The sequence below is a fragment of the Acanthaster planci genome, linkage group LG07, assembly GCF_054643075.1.
Source record: "Acanthaster planci isolate LZ-2023a linkage group LG07, COTS_SCS, whole genome shotgun sequence".
In the NCBI taxonomy this organism is placed as follows: Eukaryota; Metazoa; Echinodermata; class Asteroidea; order Valvatida; family Acanthasteridae; genus Acanthaster; species Acanthaster planci.
Window position 1 is genome coordinate 17508671 of NC_141783.1, and position 20504 is coordinate 17529174.

At 42.9% G+C, this 20504-nt stretch overlaps 1 protein-coding gene across 3 annotated transcripts; it reads right to left on the reverse strand.

Annotated features, from left to right (window-relative positions):
• Positions 1 to 943: 943 nt before the first annotated feature.
• On the reverse strand, positions 944 to 20487 carry LOC110980384 (centrosomal protein of 95 kDa-like). Of its 3 annotated transcripts, none has more exons than XM_022237009.2 (21): positions 20279 to 20487; positions 19534 to 19621; positions 19307 to 19432; positions 18322 to 18549; positions 15515 to 15662; positions 14847 to 15010; positions 14467 to 14663; positions 13196 to 13430; positions 12199 to 12336; positions 11551 to 11822; positions 10891 to 11009; positions 10302 to 10653; positions 9196 to 9288; positions 8202 to 8271; positions 7046 to 7144; positions 6516 to 6685; positions 5928 to 6002; positions 5560 to 5712; positions 4636 to 4769; positions 3896 to 3980; positions 944 to 3422 (listed from the first exon to the last, which is right to left on the reverse strand). In XM_022237009.2, the coding sequence occupies exons 2-21, from the start codon at positions 19583 to 19585 to the stop codon at positions 3258 to 3260; spliced, it is 3075 nt and encodes a 1024-aa protein (XP_022092701.2). In that variant the 5' UTR covers positions 19586 to 19621; positions 20279 to 20487; the 3' UTR covers positions 944 to 3257. The 3 variants fall into 3 exon arrangements, with proteins under 3 accessions (XP_022092701.2, XP_022092702.2, XP_022092700.2); XM_022237010.2 differs by having other exon boundaries at positions 15515 to 15659; positions 20039 to 20487; XM_022237008.2 differs by having other exon boundaries at positions 20039 to 20487.
• Positions 20488 to 20504: the final 17 nt, after the last annotated feature.

Genomic DNA, 20504 nt, shown 5'->3' on the forward strand with positions numbered 1-20504 from the left:
ATAAAAGAAGTATACGAAAACCAACCGCTGAAATTTATCCGGATCAAGGGCAGATCGAGTAACTTTTTTGGGGGGGCGGAATTGTTTTTTTCGAGGGGACAAACAGTTTGGAAATTCTTTAGGAACATTTTAGGGGTTTGTAGTCACTTTTGGGACAAAAGAGGAAACGAAAACCATTTTCTAGACCCGATTTGTCGCCCGAATGCGCGTTTGGAAAGAGTCGACAAATTTCGTGCGTTGTGATTGGCCAACGCGTTGGAAACTCTTGGAGGCGCACTATTGTAAATTGCCCGTCATGTGAAGTTTGAAGTCGGTCAGAGGTATGGTTTTTTATGTTCATTTAAAGTTCGTGGCTAAATATTGCCAGTACGCGTGCGTTGAGCACCACAGTGGACAAAAGTACAATTTTTTTGCTGACGTCTCGGAAAAATGCACGCTGCGCGAGAACAGTATGTTCGATTTTTGCCAAAATGGCGTCAAAATGACAGCAAAGAGCTACTCTAAAAAATCCTAAAGGTTCAACTCCTGAAAAAAATGCACTGCGGCAATTTCGGAAAAATATTGAGGGGCGGATTCCGCCCCAGGCTCTTTTAGAGTTAAATCAATCGGCAGGAAGGAAATGGCTGAAAAAAAATTGATGATAATAATGAACAGACGGAATAAAATATGCATTCATACGCCGACAAGACACTCACTTATGACTCGATCGCAAGAAAAAATGGTTCTGTGCAAGGAGTATCAGAGATCAAAAGTTCACTTTCAACGTCCGATTAAGTCAGATACTACGGCAAAAACGCTGTGGCTCATTAATAAAAAGTCTACCAGAACGTTCCTTTCAAAATGGAAAGACAGAGTCACCGTATAGCTTTCTTTGACGATTCTCGATGTGCACAATCGGAGTACTAATTACACACGTTTGGAGAGAATTTCTGAAAACACCATATTCAAATGATTGCAAAAGAATCACTGTTTATTAATTCATTAATTCTTCCGTGGCTTTAATTTAATGCATCCTACAAATAATTATTCAGACCAGTGCATCAAGACAATAAATAGTGACAGAAGGGGCAAAGTCAGTTACAGCAAGGGCATCTGGCGTGAAATATTCGGAGAATTATGGATATACTTCAGAGATACCGTATTATATTAACTTAAACAGTTTAAACCCTCACATTATCGAGGCGGACAGGGATGAAAGTACAATTTGCGAGTCGAACTGTCAGAGGTATGCATGACCTCGTGAACAATGGACGGTACTTTGGATGGCGGCCGAAACAGCGTGTGCTTTCCAATTTTCACCTCCACTCTGAAAACAAAACAATAATTACAAAATACATCTCTTCTCCAATCAGTGACCCCGCGGGTCTTTAACCGTAATCTTTCCAAACAATTCTTCCGCACTCTGCCTTAACCTGGACCATTCTTGGTCTTCTGGAAATGATCTTATCCAAATAATAGCAGGCAGATAATGCCTCCCCAAAATACAACAGCTTTAAAGAAATATCCTGTCCACAGTAATCTCAGAGAGATTCACCATCAACACTCCTTTCCATCTCCCCCTTTCACTGTCTTGGACAGAGCTATATTTCGTCTTATCCTGAGCTGCTGCTCTACAAGTTACTTCATCAGCTAAGCCAACTTCCAGGTGACTAATATGCTCCTCTACTGCTCCCTGCTTCTCCCTAAGATCTTTCTTTCCTGAAAGACAGTCTTGTGAAGCGTGATGTCTTCCTTATGTCCCTCTAGATCACGGACGTATATAAAAAAAAACCTGGACTTGCAACGCCTTTGTATGAAAAAGAAGCCAACCAGCGGCCATTTTATCGGAGCCGAATACAAATGCGTGGGCTGGCTCCCTTCTATTGACGCCAGGGAGAACAAAGGCGGGCATTGTCGGGCAAGCTTAGTATTCGGCTCGGTAAAAAGGCCGCTAGTGGATTCAATGATCTCTATAAGCTGATTAAGGGCACCGGTAGTGCAGATTTTTTTTATATACGTCTGTGCTCTAGATGGCCCAAAAATTATTCATTATCGTTTTGCTCCTCCTTAAAGGCCTTTTACTTCCACATTCTTTTCTAGCAGATCTAGAATAATCTACTGTGGTTTATCACTGAATTATTGTTCCGAAAGTCACCGCATCTTCCTCCAGCTTTTGCTTGACCTCACCTTCTTGATAACATTCTGGTTTTTTTTTCTATTTCACATCTTCTGAAAGCCTCGAACTTACTCAACAAAACCACCCCTTTTACTTCATGCCACTTTCTCGATGTTCCTCTTAGTCTACTTTGTCTATAGTTGTGTATCCTTTTCTTATCAAGATATCGCTGCATCTGCCATCGCCAGTCTCCTAACGGGCTTCTCCTCGTCTTGTTTAAAACATCTTCTGGAGATCTTTAATTGATAAGTACCTGCCACACAGGAAATAATCTGAGAAATGGGTTTGCGGGTACACCATGGAATCAATCTCTTTGGACGAGGTGTGGTTCTTAAAAGAACCGGTGAGTATAAACTTTTATCACCGGTTCTTTTAAGAACCGCACCTCGTCCAAAGAGATTGATTCCATGGTGTACCCGCAAACCCATTTCTCATGTCTCATCCACCATGCAAAGCTTCAAATCTTACTTAGGAAGTAATCTGTAGCTGCTTTTCTTCCAGTGTCTGCCTACAGCTGCAACTCATCAAAGACCCCTGGCTTCTTGATCCTTTTCTTGAAGGAGCCTCAAACCATCATCGACTAAGATACTATCTGACACTCCTATCTTATTAAGTCTTCAAACAAATGTTTTGAGTAATACAGAGCAAACAACGCAGCAACAAAAGTCACTTTTTATCAACAATTCGGCTATAAAGAGAATACCCCTTGGTTCCTCAAAACTTGTGTACGCAATGGTCGAGCAACTCACTAGGGGTGCAGAACACCTACTTCACTCATATGACGTCGTTTCAAAATTGTCTTATTGCACTGTTCAGTTGGTCCCGTGTTAGCATGGCGGTCAATCCAACGGTAAAGTTTGGATCGTGCTCTCGTTTCTCAGTCCTTTTAATCGCGTACTATTAGCAACTTCCTGGAACAAAAATGAATGCAAATGAGAGCAGTATTGCCTGTGTGGACATCATCTTGGAATCTGAACGTCAGCGCAGCAAGTGAAAACAGCCACCTACTACGGCCAGGAAATCTGGATGGTGGGGAGGTGTTGTAGCGACATTCTATCTACAATACATATGTCTGATTCTCTAGCCTTCTCAAAGTCCACTTTTAAATGACTGTCTTGTACGACGCCATCTGTAGCTCCCGTCTCATTCTGTCCGCCTCCAGCTGTCGGAAGTACTCTGTGTCCTCATCTCGGTACATCTGCTCCTGGAAGACACGCACCTCTTGCTCCATCTTCCGTCTCATGTCTCGCTTCATCCCCTCCATCACCTGCCGGACAAAGACACAGGTGGAAGTAAACTGAAGGAAGTGTTTCAGAACGTTGGCAATTTCTGTTTCACCAACCTATCCCAAACCTAGTCTGCCCAGTCAAACCCAACCCATCCAATCCTATGGTTCCCTAACCCAGCACATCTCACCCCATCCCAACCTATCTCAACCCCACCAAACCTGCCCCAACAACGCAACGCAACGCAATGCAAAGCAACACATCACATCCAACCAAACCAATCCCACCAATCCAACCTATCTAAGCCCAACCAAACACATTTCAACCTAACCAGCAGCCCCCAAAACAACAGGAATGCATTCCACAGCCACGGGTTAAACGGTAACGTATCTAAACAAAGTACTAGAAATTGATGAATCTCAGAGTTGAATTATTCCGTTCCTTCCTCCACCACACACAATACAGCATGTGCAACCTTAGGAAATCTAATCTGACTGACTGATCAACCACTAACCTTTGTCTGAGCTCTGTCCCTGGTCTGCAGGTCATGTCTCTCCTTGGAAATGGCCTCCGCCAGCATGCTGAACTGATTACGATAGCTGGAGGAATAGTTAATGAAATATCCACTACCAAAAACTATTCCTTATAACCAGCAAAATATACAAACTTTGTAGAATATCCGTAACTTTTGACATAAGCTCTCGTCTGCTTTAGTCTATAGAGGATTTTCAGTCGCATGATTTTTGACGGTCAGCGTTCAACTTACACAGATGTGCGTGGAAACACACGCACCTTCAACGTCTCTCAACATTCTGGCGTAAATGAAATTGCCGACTGAAATACACAGATTCAAAAATGCATGTGCCATCGCCTACTTGGAACATTTCCTGAACTGCTTTTGCTCGTCAAGTGAGTTACACATTTTTATATAACTGTTTGATATTACATTTCAAATGTTGACCATATATATATTTACCAATCAGGTAAATAGCAAACTATTGACTACAAAACCATGTGCATTCACTCTGTAAGGCTTCTGATCAGTGGTGATGCAAACAGAATTCTTACAGTGCTGTACAGTATTCTGATAATGCTATTTGCTATCATGCTTATGATACTATTCATTAATATCATAGTGACAGTGTGCTGCATTCTATTGATAGCGTGGTATTCTAATACATGGTATTCTAATGGTAGTTTGTGGTTAGTCTTATGGCAATGTGTGCAATACTGCGAACAGTATTGTAAGGATACTAGTTCTCTAGTGAATCTATCTCATCCTGCTGTCTCTTTGCTGCCTCTTCGCGCTTCTCCCGTGCATACTTTCGCAGGTCACAGATTCTGGCTTTCTGGATATTTAGCCCGTCTTCAAAGAGCTTCTTGAAAATCTGCTCACAAAAAAAAAAAGATGACAAGATCAAAGATGAGCCATCTGCAGAAATGCAGAGAAAATATTTATCCTCCCTAGAATCCCACGGCCCATATGAGACCAGCTGGCAGCACAGGGGCTATGTCTCTATCTAAGTCTCTGCCTCTGACACTGCAACTGCTCAGCCGCTCTGAGTGGGAGCAAGGAGGGCCTGCTTTGACACGGAAACGACGGTCCTTTGGTGGGAACTCACCCGTGAGTGCACGTTTCTGCACATTAGTGTGGAGAGTAAGTGCAACCAATTATGTCGGATTGTATGGTCTGTCCGTGTGCGCCAAGTGCATGCACTAGGCAGTTGAAAAAACTTCCACAAGCCTGTTTCTCCTTTGCCGGTGAGGGTGCACTTCAACTCAGGGTGGATAGGCCTACACATCAACTTGGAGTATGAACTGAATTCAAGTAACTGTCCCTCTTAAAAAGATACAGTTCAGTGCTCCTCTAGCAGAACATGACTTGAGTCAAGGAATTAAAGAGATGTTAAAAATTAAGGGTTTAAAATTATGCCAAGCTGAGGTGAAACCAAGATTTGGAAACCTTCTACAGAACTAAGATGGTCTGTGTCCCTAAGCAAGACATTTTACTGTATGTAATGCTTCTCATCAGTCCAAGAGCAATTGGCATATCTCCCAGGACAGCATGATTTGGCCCACTGTCACCTTACATTACAAGCTGCAAAGACCTTTTGACGAGTGGATGCTTCCAAGGCTCGTTCAGGTCATTTGTTGTGTCATTATCGACTTTGACCTGACCTGCTCCTCCCTGGTCCGTCTCTTCATCAGGCGCGACCTCGCCCGCAGCTGGAACTCATCGTAGTATCTCCTGGCGCGGGCATTCACCTGCCGCTGCTCTTGCATCTGACGTTGCATGGCTCGCTCGTTGGACCTTCGCTCTCTTATCTCTCGCTGAAGAATACGGACAAAAAGTCATAACAAGATTAAACATAAATTACTTCGTTTAGCTTTTGGAGGGGGAGGTGCACCAAAACTTGACGGCAGGTAAGAGATGGGCAAAGCCTGAAAAGCCAATCATTTCAAACATTGTACTTTTTAATCAAGAACATTTTCAATTGTTGTTGCAACTGTCTCGTTGATGGATGGAATGAACAAACCAGACTGACCATCCTCTGGTTGTGTGCCAGCTCTTTCTTCATGATTCTTAGGAGGATCTCCTGCCGTTTTTCTGCTTCTTCCATCTGAACAAACAAAATTAGCATAAAGTGATAAATATAAGCAAATGACATAAAATACGGAAAGTGAATTTCGATCAAATAACTCAGCTGATTATGCAATGGAACACCATTCTGAGGGTGGGGCTTTGGGTTGAGTATCACGCTGCTCATTTCGATTTTGCTTTACGACAGAACTGAAAATCATAACAAGTTAAAAAGGGGCAAAATTATTTTGTGCGTGAAGCTGTGGGGTATATATTTGTTCAGGGAGCTATGGCCGCGTGGAATAATTCTTCATAGAGCCACACCTGAGACAGAATATTTGTTTATGGTGCCACTGCTGACAGGAATATTTCTTATGAAGCCGCAGATGAGGGGGAATATTATGTATGAAACTGTTGCTGAGGGGAATATTTTGTTCATCAGCCACTGTTGAGGATAATATATTCCCTGCTACAGGGGAAACGTTGTTCATTGGCCACTGTCAAGGGTAATATCATTCCTGCTGAGGGAAATATTTTTGCAGGAAGCACTGACCTTCAGCTGTGTCTTTGTCTTCTTGTACTGCTGGTCCACGCCCATCTTGGTCAGCTGCTCCATCTGCCGCATCTGCTTGGCCCACATGTCGTGGGCTGTCTGGGGCGAGACGTGGAGGAAAGGGAACTCCTGCATGACGGTGGGGAGCATCTCATCTTCTCCAATACTCACTGCAGAACAGGACAAGGATTGCTCACTGGGAAACATGAGGCATTACTCACTGATAAAGACGATTACACACCAGTAAAGGCAATGGATTACTCAGCAGGAAAATTAATGGGTTACTCACCGAGAAAAACAATGGATTACTCACTGGGAAAGACAATTGACTCGCTGGTAAAGACAATGGATTACTCACTATTGAAGACAATAGATTACTCACCGGGGATTATTCACTGGGAAGGACATTAAATAATTCACTGGGAAACATGATGAAATACTCACTGGGAAGAACAGTGGATTGTTCATTTGGAAAGAGAATTGAGTATTTATTGGGAAAGACAAGAGAAACAAAGGAGATGTCTACTCACATCTTTTATGTCTGTGCATGGTGGGACTTGCCGAGGCACTCCGTTTGCGCTTGGACCTCAGGCCTCTGGTGGCGGCACGAGAGGGTCTCTCTGTTGTTACTTTGAGATAGAAAGAAACAAGAAATACACCTTGCAATCACGAAAATGCACCCCTGTAAAGACCACTTTGTGCTGGGGTTCCCGGTACAAGAGATCTTAGGTTTATACGCATAGCTGGGGGTACGAAATCAGACAAAGGAGTTGGGCTTCGTAACAAAAGGCTGTACTTGGAACAAAAGACTGAGCTGCTAGGAATTACTAACATTTTTTCAGTTGTCAATAGCGGAGGTAATCCGTCACAGTTTTGAAACAGTATACCACTATTTGTGGCATTCAGGGAAGGTGGTTTATCACCTGGGACAAAAGTGCTCCAGCGGTGAGTGATACAATACCACTGCATGCTAATCTGGCCGCATTTGAAAAGACACCAACAGAGCACTGGGCCAATTTCGGGAACAAAGGAAATTACGCAACACCGCATAATCTGGGCTCTCTTTACAAGGCAGCAGGCCTGGCTGAAATACTCTGGCCTCAATAGCTGTTGCCTGTCAGATTAGAGTAGCCACCAGACAGTCATTCGTGTGGGTGTAAACGTCCAGTAAATGAAGTTATGAATTTTTGAAGAATTTTGAAAACAGAAAATCATGAAAATCCCCCGGGAACTCATCATGCAAATTCTAATTAAACCCGGCAGCATATAGTTATAAAAGTGCCGTACACTGACTTTGAATTATGGTATTTTTTTCCTGGATACTATTTAGGAGTCTGCCTTAGCCATAAGATTTTTGGAGGAAGAGAAATCCATGAGACATCAGAAATAATGTGACTTTTGAAGGGTTTTAATAGCTAGTGAGGCATGACCTAAGTTTAAAATGGTTTACGATCCTGCAAATCTTGCAATTGGGCTGTTATACAAATTTAATAAAACAGCAATATGTGAATGATTAAAACTATAAAATCCAGAATCTTGATGTCCAAATATCGTAACTTTGAAAAATCCTAAAACCTGTGTTACTTAAAAATGTCTTCAGTTTTATTTCCCATTATTTCAAAATTCCAAACGACCTTTCTGAATAATAATACTGATTTACAGAACAAAGAAGATGACAATGCCTACCATTATATTTCTGTGCTGGCTGGTAATTGCTGGTCTTAGGACCACGGAAAACCTTCCTGTATTCTGCATCCTGGAAAAGGGCATCATTGTCCAAAAGAAACTGTCATCAGTGAGCTTTGAAAAGAAACTGAGCCAGGCAGGGTAGTCTGGTTCCCAGACCAAAAGAATCTTTAGATCTGGTTGCAGTTATGGTTGTGTGTCCAACATAGAAGGAAATCCTCCAATTTCTAAAAATATTTGAAACTGTCTGAAATTTTTTTTAACCAATGTTATTGATTTTTGGCCACATGGTCAGAGCCACTTGTACCTAAAAGGGTTATCCGCTCCGAGCGGGAAAAAAAGTAGGGAATACATGAATTTGGCAGTCGTTGGGTACAAACTCAAGCCACTGACGTGGAGCATTTTGAGTAATCACAATAAATTTATTCTGGAATGTGTGGTATTCGTGTGTACACTGAACACGTGCATGCATCCTTACATAACTATACTTGTGGGGTATTTCCTTTGTTCTCGTGTACAAAACTCCAACACAACACAGAAAAAATTTCAAATCACTCCAACTTAAACCAAATTCACTCTCCTGGGTTAAAATTCTTCCGAATGTCCCTTATATAAAACACTTCAATGGCAACGGATTTTTACCCATCAAAAATTTCCCCTTTTTGAGCTTTTTCCAAATATCAGTTTCGTGAAATTCTTGTGGGGTACCAAATTGGTACCCCACAAGGTAAAAACTGGCCTTGTGGGGTACTTCTCATTGTTCCGGTACCCCGCAAAGCCCCATGTATAAGTGCAAGATAACCCGGTTGGACAACTTCATACCATATATGTCTTTCTTTTGCCGGTGAGGGCGCACTTCAACTCAGGACAGATACTGAAATGGATACTCCCCAGGGAGCTGAGATGTTTCAGGAATGTTTCTGGTGCGGACGAGCAAACACAGTCTTCATGATTACTTGTTAACTTTAACTCAGAAATCAAGGCTGCTCTTTACCTGTTTATCTAAGACTTTCTTATTCCGGTCCAGTTGCTTCTTGAGACCGCTCTTGGCTTCTTCAAGATTGCTCTTATAAACATAGCGCAGGACCTATAGCGCAAATATCAAACTTTGTGACAAAGAAAATTTAAACATATACTGCTGAACATTTTCATTTCAATGACTAATGAAAAAAGAGCAATTTTCCTTTCAATTGTCCTCCACACATTTTTATAGGGGTAATTCAAACTGACCATTGTATCATTCCATGCTTGGGGCTTGGAAGACCCCCTGCTTCAAAGAGGAGTGCCTTGTTTTCATGGTTGAGCTTATCAAGATCTGGGTCAACTGACCACTGTCGAAGACACTCCATCACAGCTGTTTTGGCTAGTACGTACGAGAAGAGGCTGCCGGTCATAATTCTATCTCAGAATCTTAGACCAAGTTCCTTCTAAGTTCTATATTTGATGTGGTTGGACAGTTTATCCCTTCAGAGCTCTACCTCTAGGATACTATAAGTCAGTGCCCTGCTGGGGTAGATAGGGAGCATCATTTGACAATCCAGGTAATCAAGTAACGACCTAGACTATAAGAGGAAAGAAAACTGCTGGAGAGAAGTATTCTACAAAGTGGAGCACATTTTAGAAAATTCACTTGGACTACATTTAGAAAATTGGAAATTGCTAACTGTATAGACCTTGATCTTGCGGCAGCCATCTTGCTTTTCTACCATAAAGCAATTCAACCAAACTGAGGCTGAAGGAAAAATAGTCTGTTCCATTTTATCAACATAAAAAGTTGTATTACTATTGCCAATGGATCTACGGGGAACAAGACAAACATGGCAGCATCATGATAAGGTCTATCCGCTCCAAGCGGAACAAAAGAGAGCGTGTTTTTTTGGTGCTCACCACAAATGCGCGCCATGAGTGCGCAAGTATATGCGCGTTTGATGCGGAGCGCGCTGAGTACACGTAACTAATTTATTCCGGCAAGTATGGTCCTTGCATACACGCAGCACGCGTGCAAGAACCCGCTTGTAACCACCTGTCTTTCTTTCGCCGATTGGGGGCGCACATCAGCTCGGGGCGGATTGTCAGGGTGTACAACCAGGAGATACTCACCTCCTTCTGCCTAGAGTGCTTCCGGTTCTCCTTGTTCAGCTTCTTCCTGATCCTGCTCATTGGGCCTGTCGCGTCCGCCTCCAGGGCTTCCTCAAACCGCACTCTGTGACTGCGAGTCCTGGCTACGGGCAGGAGCACGCTCTTTGGCCGGAGCTGAGGGCGCTGTTTCTTGGCTATGGAGGCGGCTGCGGCAGGCTTGCGGCGGGGTCGCAGGTGATAAGGCTGGTCCCGCTGCTCTCCGATGTAGTGCGTCTGCTTGTAGTTGGTACCCTGCTGGTAGTCCACTGCCGTATCGCTGCACTGGGATAAGGCATCTGAGTCTGAATCAGCCTCACTCTCGCTGCTTTCACGCCTAGTAGAAAATAAAGCGACAGAAAATTGTCAAAATCTTATGAAATGGTATCTACAGACACTGATTCAAGAATATGACAAATGAAACTTCAGTGTCATTTTTCAAATCCGTTTTTACAATTACCCTACGATCAGAAAGCCCACTCTCAATTGGTTTTCAAATGCAATGATGAGTTTAGCAGGTTTGCCCAGTTCTCAAGAGGCATTTCAAGAGAAAAGAATAGAGGAAGAGCCTTACATGAACCGGGATGTGACTGGCTCGAGTTTCTCACGAAAGAAGGATCGCTGGGATCTGTCCCTCTCGTCATAATCGTCGACGAAAGCCACTCGTCTCGGCCGTGGAGGCAAATGACCTTCCTGCATTGTCACAGAGAGGTACAAGTCAACTTTTGAAGACTTTCAACACTTATTCAATTCCTAAACAGATTACAGTAAGAAGAGTGAGTCCGGCAAATCACCTCACTTGAGTTTCCCACAAGGACCCTTTAATCCCTTCACGGCAGGATTATTTGGACCGTGACTGCTGGGCTGTGGTATGCCCTGAATGGAGGGCTTTGTCCAGCAGCAGGCCCCATTGAACCAGCAGCTGCATGGTGAATAGACTGTATGTGTGGTGTGCACTAATCCTCACACAACGGTGCGGTGGTAGTAGCAGTCCTCCGTAGCGAAGGGGTTTAACAAATACGTCATTCATTGCTGAACAGCCTAGTATACATTGGAACCCCATTTAAATCCACCGGGCAGCAAGTGGTTAAGGAGGCACGGTTAAGCTAGCTATGTGTTATCACTTACTGCACACATAATGCTGACCAATGCAAGAAATGGAAGTTTGCAAGCCTGGATTTGGCAAACGGAAAATAAATTTTCCAAGTGGAAATCTTCGGCCCCAGATCTATACCTCTCTTCTGTTAAGACGATCGCCTGGCCAATCCTCCGCATCTTTGCTGTAGATGGTCCTCTGTTTTCTTGGTGGCTGGTAACCGTCCTCCGCGGGTGGGACCTCGACGGATGCCACTCTAGTGGGGGGACTGCTTGAGGGTCTGCGCCTGGACAGTGCCGGGTATGTGGACCGCAGCGTGGCCGGGTAAGTATGTCGGGGTCTGGAACCAGTTATATCATCAAAGGTGATGTCATCGTGTCCTGCGAAGCGTTCATGCCATGAGGGTGCAACTGAGGTCAAATGAGTTACCAATGAAAAAGACAGGGAAAAATTACAAACACAAGGTATGTATTAATTTCTTACGAGAATATCATTGAAACAAGGACTGTAGAATATCTTTGCATTTCCATACGTCTTACTAACACTGCATTCTACTGGCCTTCTTGATTACATAACAACTGTTCAATCTACCTCTTCCACTATCCACACTTGAATCGTTAAGGCATTATTTGCAAATCCAAGCTGAAAGTCAGAAACACAATATTCCAAATACTTAAGACTTTTATCTTAAATCTATTCCTTTATGAAATTACCCCAAAGATCTGAAACATTACTTTTGATGACCAAAACATTGAGTGCCTGAAACAAAAAAGCATCGGCTATTACCTCTGGGTTCCTTTCGTTTACCGAGTTCCCTCGGTGGTGACAGCTTGGCGGGGGATGTTCCCTCTAATGCAGGGGGTCTGGAAAGGGTGGCATGCGGGGGTGATTTCGAGCGTGTCGGGCTGCTTGAAGGCTTGCCCACTGCAACAATGGGAAAAAAAGGAAAACAAGTCAGAAATTCTCAAATCTGTAAACGCAAAAAGGAGGGGAAAGAAGGGGCAAATCTTTGCCTCACAGACTTCCATAAATGAACTTAGGAAAAGGACCTCTGTATACCATTAAGGGTCATGGTGGTAATGGAAGCATTTAGCCCTAAATTCTTGGGCCCAAATTCTTTGACGGAAGAAACACAGTTAGAACTCCCTAATTTAAAGAAAAATTATAAAGTCACATATGAACTGCAGTAAAATTTACCAAGTATACACCAGTCCGACCAAACTCAGTTCAGGTAAACTGATTCAATCGATTGATGTAATTAAACAAAACATGGTCCCCAAATTGGGCACTGGAACTCACAGAAAGGATATAACACACAAGGGCAGCTTACCCTAAGCGGGAACAAGAGAGGCTTGGGTCATCTTTGGTGGGAACTTTATATAACATGTATGGTTCTCGTGCACTTGGCTCAAAACAAACTAGGCAATACACGCAAAACCAATTTCGGCTGGTATGTGCAGTCGTTGCTTGTGTGCTGGGCATGTGCTCCAACCTGGTTTCAAATCTTACCACCAGCCGGTCTCTTCTTCACCGGTGAGGGGGCACCTCTAGTCACAGCAGACAAGATGATCATTAACTGGACGGGGATCTAAGTAAGATTTGAAGCTTTGCAAGGTGGGAGTGTTAAACAAAAAAGGTTTGCGGGTACACCATGTAGGAAATATCTCTTTTGTGAAGAGGTGTGGTTCTAAAAAGAACTGGTGAGAGCAGGTCTCGACGTTTCGGCCAGTGTACTCTGGCCTTCCTCAGGAGAGAATCCTGGACGGGGATCTGTTGTACAAACCTGGTTGGTGATAGTGGTGGTGCGTGTGCACGTGATGCTGGGGCAGGCTACCGCTCTCTTTTAGACTCCCCACCAGGCTGTCGCCAAGGCCGTACCCGCCGGCGGCAGCTGGTCTGTCCTTGGTGATAGCAGGCCTGGGTCTCACCCCGAGGGAGTCAAACTCGCTGGGCAGCTGGTGGGTGGAGGCAGGTGGCTTGGGCCAGGAGACAGAGGAGAAGGAACTGCCAGTCAGGTCCTGAAAGGAGAACGTGGTAAAGATGGTTGGCACAATGTTAAAGTCTACCTCTCCAAGATTCTTTAAAATCCATCAAGTGTCCTCCGAGGTATCTTTGCAAGAGTGAGGAAGGCACAGCTAAATCAGTGTTACAATCAGTTAGGCTTCATGCCCATGAGAATTATTAGCTACTTGCTGCCGGGTGGAATTTGAAGTTGCATGACGTAAAACCGGGAGATTGTCAAGATTTCCATTTTCAAAATTCTTCAAAAAATCATTACTTCATTTACTGGACGTTTACACCCACATGAATGACTGCCTGGGGGCTACTCTAATCTAACAGACAACATCTATTGATGCCCCAGTATTTCAGCCAGGCCTGCTGCCTGGTAAAAAGAGCCCAGATTGTGTGGTGTTACACAAGTTTCTTTTGTTCCCGAAACTGGCACAGTGTGCAGCTGGTGTCGTTTCAATAGGGGCCAGATTAGCGTGCAGCGGTATTGTATTGATCAACACTACAGCAATGGTGCTTTTGTCCCCCGTGGTAATCCATTCGTGCTGAATGCCACAAACAGTGGTATAATCTTTCAAAACGATGACGGATTTTGTCCTCTATTGACAACTGAAAAAATGTTAGCAATTCCCAGCAGCTCGGTCTTTTGTTCCGAGTATGGTCTTTTGTTATAAGGCCTAGCTCTTTTGGACGGTTTCGGGCTCCCCGGTTTCATGTATAAAGCCTATGTGCCCGAAACCAGGCTCCCCTGCAGCATATTTTCAAAGAGTACAAGAATGGATCAAATGCATCTACAAAGTGAAGGATTTGGAGGATTCAAAAAAAATAAAATTTTGGTAAACTTTTAACATTTTTCTTCAGCCACATAAATGATGATAAATTAACGCCGCACTGCAAACCCAAACCTAACATTTAAAGTGAGATGAATCTTTCGGTAACTTCTAGTAATACAACAATTCTTGTATAAAAAAGCATTCAACTCAAACTTGCTTCAGTCCTTTTCAGTCTGATTTGTCGTGAGAATTAAATTTTGGTCCCCCCAACCTGTACTGTAAGTTTGTCTCTTTGTCTGCTCGGTGAGTCAGTGGTGGAGTCTACGGTGCCAGCAGGTGGTGGGCTTGATGGGGCGACAGCTGGCATTTCACCCATTGCTGTTGGCAGAAGATTGCTCATCCGTGTTTGGTGATCATCTAAGCTCTGTCCTACTGGCCCGCTGGTTAAGGGTGCATCCTTTGGAGGCTCTGAAGGTATAAATGGGAAGCCCAGATCATTAGTCAGTTCAGTCTTTGTCATTCCAATCTTAATATTTTGAAGGTGTTTTATTGTGCATTAAAAAGCAATTTAGCCTCTGAACCGTGAGAGTGTGATGAAATGAAACACAACTATTAAAAAACCTTGGACCCATTTTTCTCTATTTTTCTTACCTGGAACAGTCTTTGTGTCCCGCTGAAGGGATCTGTGTCTGTCCTGTGAGGGGTCTTCTGTCCCTAGCTTGATCAGTTCGGCCGTGGACTCCCCTTCTGATTGGCTGTTGGGCTGACTCAAATGCTTGGAGATGTCGCTGATTGTGTGGCTGTCATAGGGTGGGCTGTGACACCAAACAAACATTGGTGCTGTGATTATGGCTTTTAGAAAGCTTCTCTAAACTCAAAGCACTAAATTTGGGAACAGGGTGGATTGCGTAAAGGGGTTCTTAATGTGCTCTTAGCCAAAGAAGGATGTTCACCATCCAGCACACACACGTATAATTTTTACAATCCATGAGGTCATGCAAAATTATTCAAATCCTCACATTCTGACTTCTGCAATTCTCCTTTTTCATATACACTTTTGTATGTTGAAAGAATTGGGAAGAAAAACCCACACATTAACTATTAGAAAAGTGAATAAAATTATGTCATTTGTTAGTTCTTAGCAAATTTAAATAAAAAAACTGAACAAATTTTGTGAATTCGGGGAAATTATCAGCTCAAAGTCAGGGCACCTAGGTAAAAGAAAGGTTTTATATACAACACCCACTGAGAAGAAGTAATTTTCTAAAGAATTAGCAGGACAAAGTAGAGTGGGAGGCCTACTGTGTGAGGGTCCCTACCGGTCATACTGAGTGACAGCAGGTCTATCATAATCATCCTTTCCTCTGGGACCAAGCTCCTGTCTCAAGACATCAGTAATGGCAGACACGGTACCCCTGGTCAGTGTGTCGGGATCCATCAAATCATCCTGAAGATCATCAGGATCTGCTTTGTGGACATAAAGCCGGTATTTTTAACACATTGAGCTCACAAACACAAGGACGTTAAAGACGGCATTTTTAACACATTGAGCTCCCAAACACAAGGACGTTAAAGACGGCATTTTTAACACATTGAGCTCCCAAACACAAGGACGTTAAAGACGGCATTTTTAACACATTGAGCTCCCAAACAAAAGGACGTTAAAGACGGCATTTTTAACACATTGAGCTCCCAAACACAAGGACGTTAAAGACGGCATTTTTAACACATTGAGCTCCCAAACACAAGGACGTTAAAGACGGCATTTTTAACACATTGAGCTCCCAAACACAAGGACGTTAAAGACGGCATTTTTAACACATTGAGCTCCCAAACACAAGGACGTTAAAGACGGCATTTTTAACACATTGAGCTCCCAAACACAAGGACGTTAAAGACGGCATTTTTAACACATTGAGCTCCCAAACACAAGGACGTTAAAGACGGCATTTTTAACACATTGAGCTCCCAAACACAAGGACGTTAAAGACGGCATTTTTAACACATTGAGCTCACAAACACAAGGACGTTAAAGACGGCATTTTTAACACATTGAGCTCACAAACACAAGGACGTTAAAGACGGCATTTTTAACACATTGGGCTCCCAAACACAAGGACGTTAAAGACGGCATTTTTAACACATTGAGCTCCCAAACACAAGGACGTTAAAGACGGCATTTTTAACACATTGAGCTCCCAAACACAAGGACGTTAAAGACGGCATTTTTAACACATTGAGCTCCCAAACACAAGGACGTTAAAGACGGCATTTTTAACACATTGAGCTCCCAAACAAAAGGACGTTAAAGACGGCATTTTTAACACATTGAGCTCCCAAACACAAGGACGTTAAAGACGGCATTTTTAACACATTGAGCTCCCAAACACAAGGACGTTAAAGACGGCATTTTTAACACATTGAGCTCCCAAACACAAGGACGTTAAAGACGGCATTTTTAACACATTGAGCTCCCAAACACAAGGACGTTAAAGACGGCATTTTTAACACATTGAGCTCCCAAACACAAGGACGTTAAAGACGGCATTTTTAACACATTGAGCTCACAAACACAAGGACGTTAAAGACGGCATTTTTAACACATTGAGCTCACAAACACAAGGACGTTAAAGACGGCATTTTTAACACATTGGGCTCCCAAACACAAGGACGTTAAAGACGGCATTTTTAACACATTGAGCTCCCAAACACAAGGACGTTAAAGACGGCATTTTTAACACATTGAGCTCCCAAACACAAGGACGTTAAAGACGGCATTTTTAACACATTGAGCTCCCAAACACAAGGACGTTAAAGACGGCATTTTTAACACATTGAGCTCCCAAACACAAGGACGTTAAAGACGGCATTTTTAACACATTGAGCTCCCAAACACAAGGACGTTAAAGACGGCATTTTTAACACATTGAGCTCCCAAACACAAGGACGTTAAAGACGGCATTTTTAACACATTGAGCTCCCAAACACAAGGACGTTAAAGACGGCATTTTTAACACATTGAGCTCACAAACACAAGGACGTTAAAGACGGCATTTTTAACACATTGAGCTCACAAACACAAGGACGTTAAAGACGGCATTTTTAACACATTGAGCTCCCAAACACAAGGACGTTAAAGACGGCATTTTTAACACATTGAGCTCACAAACACAAGGACGTTAAAGACGGCATTTTTAACACATTGAGCTCCCAAACACAAGGACGTTAAAGACGGCATTTTTAACACATTGAGCTCCCAAACACAAGGACGTTAAAGACGGCATTTTTAACACATTGAGCTCACAAACACAAGGACGTTAAAGACGGCATTTTTAACACATTGAGCTCACAAACACAAGGACGTTAATAATTTGTCTGTTTCTTTCCCATCAGCCCTTAAATGAACAATTTTTTTTTTACCTTTTCCAGTGGTGGGGGAGGGGGGAACAATATCAAACATATCCTTTGACCGTTACTTTTGAAACTTGCCATGCATGGACAGACAACCATTATGGGTACAGGTGCATTAATCAAGTTTCAAATCAATCCATCACAGAGTTCAGTTTTTATGGTCAATTATAGCTCGTGCTTTCAAGTGTCGGCCCATGCATTGAGCATGTCCATGGGAAAAGTTCACTTTTTTGGTGATCTGTCGTGGCAAACCGAGGATATTTTAAGAATGGGATTTCCCAGTTACATAAAACTAGTCTTAAAATGACCATAAGACACCTGGAAAAAATGAAGGCTCGGGACGGTTAAAACAATGCCTTGTGGTCAGGAAGAAAATGAACAAGGGAGGTGCCCTGGATATTTTAGGGTTAACCTGGGACTGCAGTGAACCAATGGTGTATTCTTTGTATTTCAGCCCCACACCTCCCAGATCCTGCAAAATGCGCTAAGTTTTCAATACTGTCACAATAACTTCAGTTTACCCTTAAAAGTTAGGGCTTAAGAGAAGGCCCGTTGATTTTTGGGGAGTTGTCAAAGAAGTTCTCGTTAGTAGCAGCTAATTTGTTTTTCCAGCACAGCATGCTACCAAAAGGAAACGCATGTCAAGTGCCCGACGATCCAACTGACCAGGCCGAATCTAATGCTCAGTTGGCTTACACAAACCACTCCTCTGTACCTTCATTGTCGGTGGTGGACCCTTCGCTCTCAATGCCTTCCATGATGTAGTCCATCACCCCCAGCAGGATCTCCAGCAGGTACTGGATGGCCACCCGGTTGCCCTCCACCACTGCCCGGCCGCTGATGTGGGACAGGTCGCAGTGTAGGACCTTGTCGGCCAGGTGGTCCACCACCAGCTGGACGTTGTGGATCTCATCCTCTTTGGTGACCGGGACGTAGGACACACCTGTTTTGGGCAAACCAATGTTGTTTTCGCTGGAGCTGTCACCGAGTTTAATAGTCACAGGTGAAGATACCAGTGCTTAATTACATGTCAGTCATTAATTTGAATGGTCTTATAAGTAGGGTTTATCTCTCAATCATTGGTCTGAGGTTCAAATCCGGCAGGTGATTGCATCTTGTGACCTTGGGCAAGGAGTACATGTGCGCACAGGTACAACTTGATTATCAAGGTTTGCCTAAAATGGCTGCAACAGGCTATACGCTCCCCGGGGAGATGAGATCGTTCTCAACAATATTTATGGTCAGGGATAGTATTGTGCAAAGTGCATTGATCGTCCTTCAGTACTGAAAAGTGCTGTACATGTGTGAAAAAGGCGCATTATTTAATGAAGTCACAAGTTAGGCCTCACTTCATTTTAATCTTCAAAGCTGATTCCAGAAATCCTGGGTTGATTTTCTGAAGTATTTTCTATGCGGTGTTGAGAAAACTTACAAGCTGTAATCTTTACAGATCATTCTTTGCCTCTGATGCCACGACTCAGCCAACCTCTGAGTCAGGAGTGAAAGACGACAGTTTCAAAATTCTATTGATTTCCACCCTAAGATCTCCACACCTCATCTGTACCTAAGTAATACTTGTGGCACCTGTCTTTGACCCAAAGTAGCGCATATGCCCCATCCAAGAAACTTCAAAGAAAAACTCACTCACGTAGACTTGAACCTTTTTGCTCAAATAACATTTTTAGTAAACTAGTTGTTACCTTTCAGTGGATCACCCAGAATGCCTTCACAAAGAGCAACAAAGACAGAGGAGGTGCACTCGGACAAATCTTTCACACTCGGCAAGTTAACCCTCCTTAGTAGCTCATTTGCGATGGCTGTGTCATCTGAAATTATTTCAAAAAATTTACCCCTTCAGTATTTTGGAAAGGAAATGAGACAAAATAAAACAAAAAACATAAAGTCGCAATGTGAAAATAATGCCTACCCTTTGATCTGTTGCTGTCCATTTTGTAACTTGAATAATCCCAGGTTGCCATGAGTGACTGCTTAGTCAAGGTTACATAAAACTCATTCTGTTAAAAAAAAGACAGAAAAAGTTTGCTGATGTACCAAAAAGGAACATAGACATTTGATAAGTACACCACCTTGTTACTGAAATAGTTCTAAAACTGACTTGGCAAAAACAAACATTGACTCTTACAGCATTGTTAATGAAAAATCACATAATGCACTTGGTACCATTAACCCTAACAGTCCTCAGTCCTCCAACAGGTGAAGGATTGAGGAGTGTTAGGGTTAAATCTTCACTTTAACAATAACATGTTTAAGTTTTTAACAACACTTTATTCACAATCAATGTCATTTTTTCCCTATGGTACAAAACGGGCACATCATAACATTAGTTACTTTTTCCAGTGTCTAAAATGCAATTACTTTTGCAATATGAATCTGCTCATCATTCTGTCACTCAAATGAAAAGAAAAACAAACCTCGGTAAGAATTCCATATACGGACAACACTTGATGCACTTGTACACAAACCTATGAGACTTGTCTGAAAACCCTACCGTGTCTTCTAAATAAAGGCTTCAGAATTTTCTCAGCTAAATTTCACTTTTTAGGGCATATTATCACTTTCCGACGACTGTTATAACATTTTAAGCATGTTAAGGGAAACTTGGCGTTGTCCATATCCTTTCCAGCCTAGACCATCGCCTAGGCCTACTCAACTGATAAAGCACAGCGTGATGGAGCAGCGCCAATGCAGGTCAACCTTGTCGCGTGGGTTGGTTAGGCTGAGCGTTACACAAAATGAACTAAACTTGTTTGCAACTGCCGACAAGAAAGGCTGAAAATAATCGTCAAAGGGTATTTTGTTCTCTTAACGCTGCACACAACTTTCAAACAAACCGCGGCCATCTTGATGTATTCAGTTGAGAGACGTTTTTTGATTGGT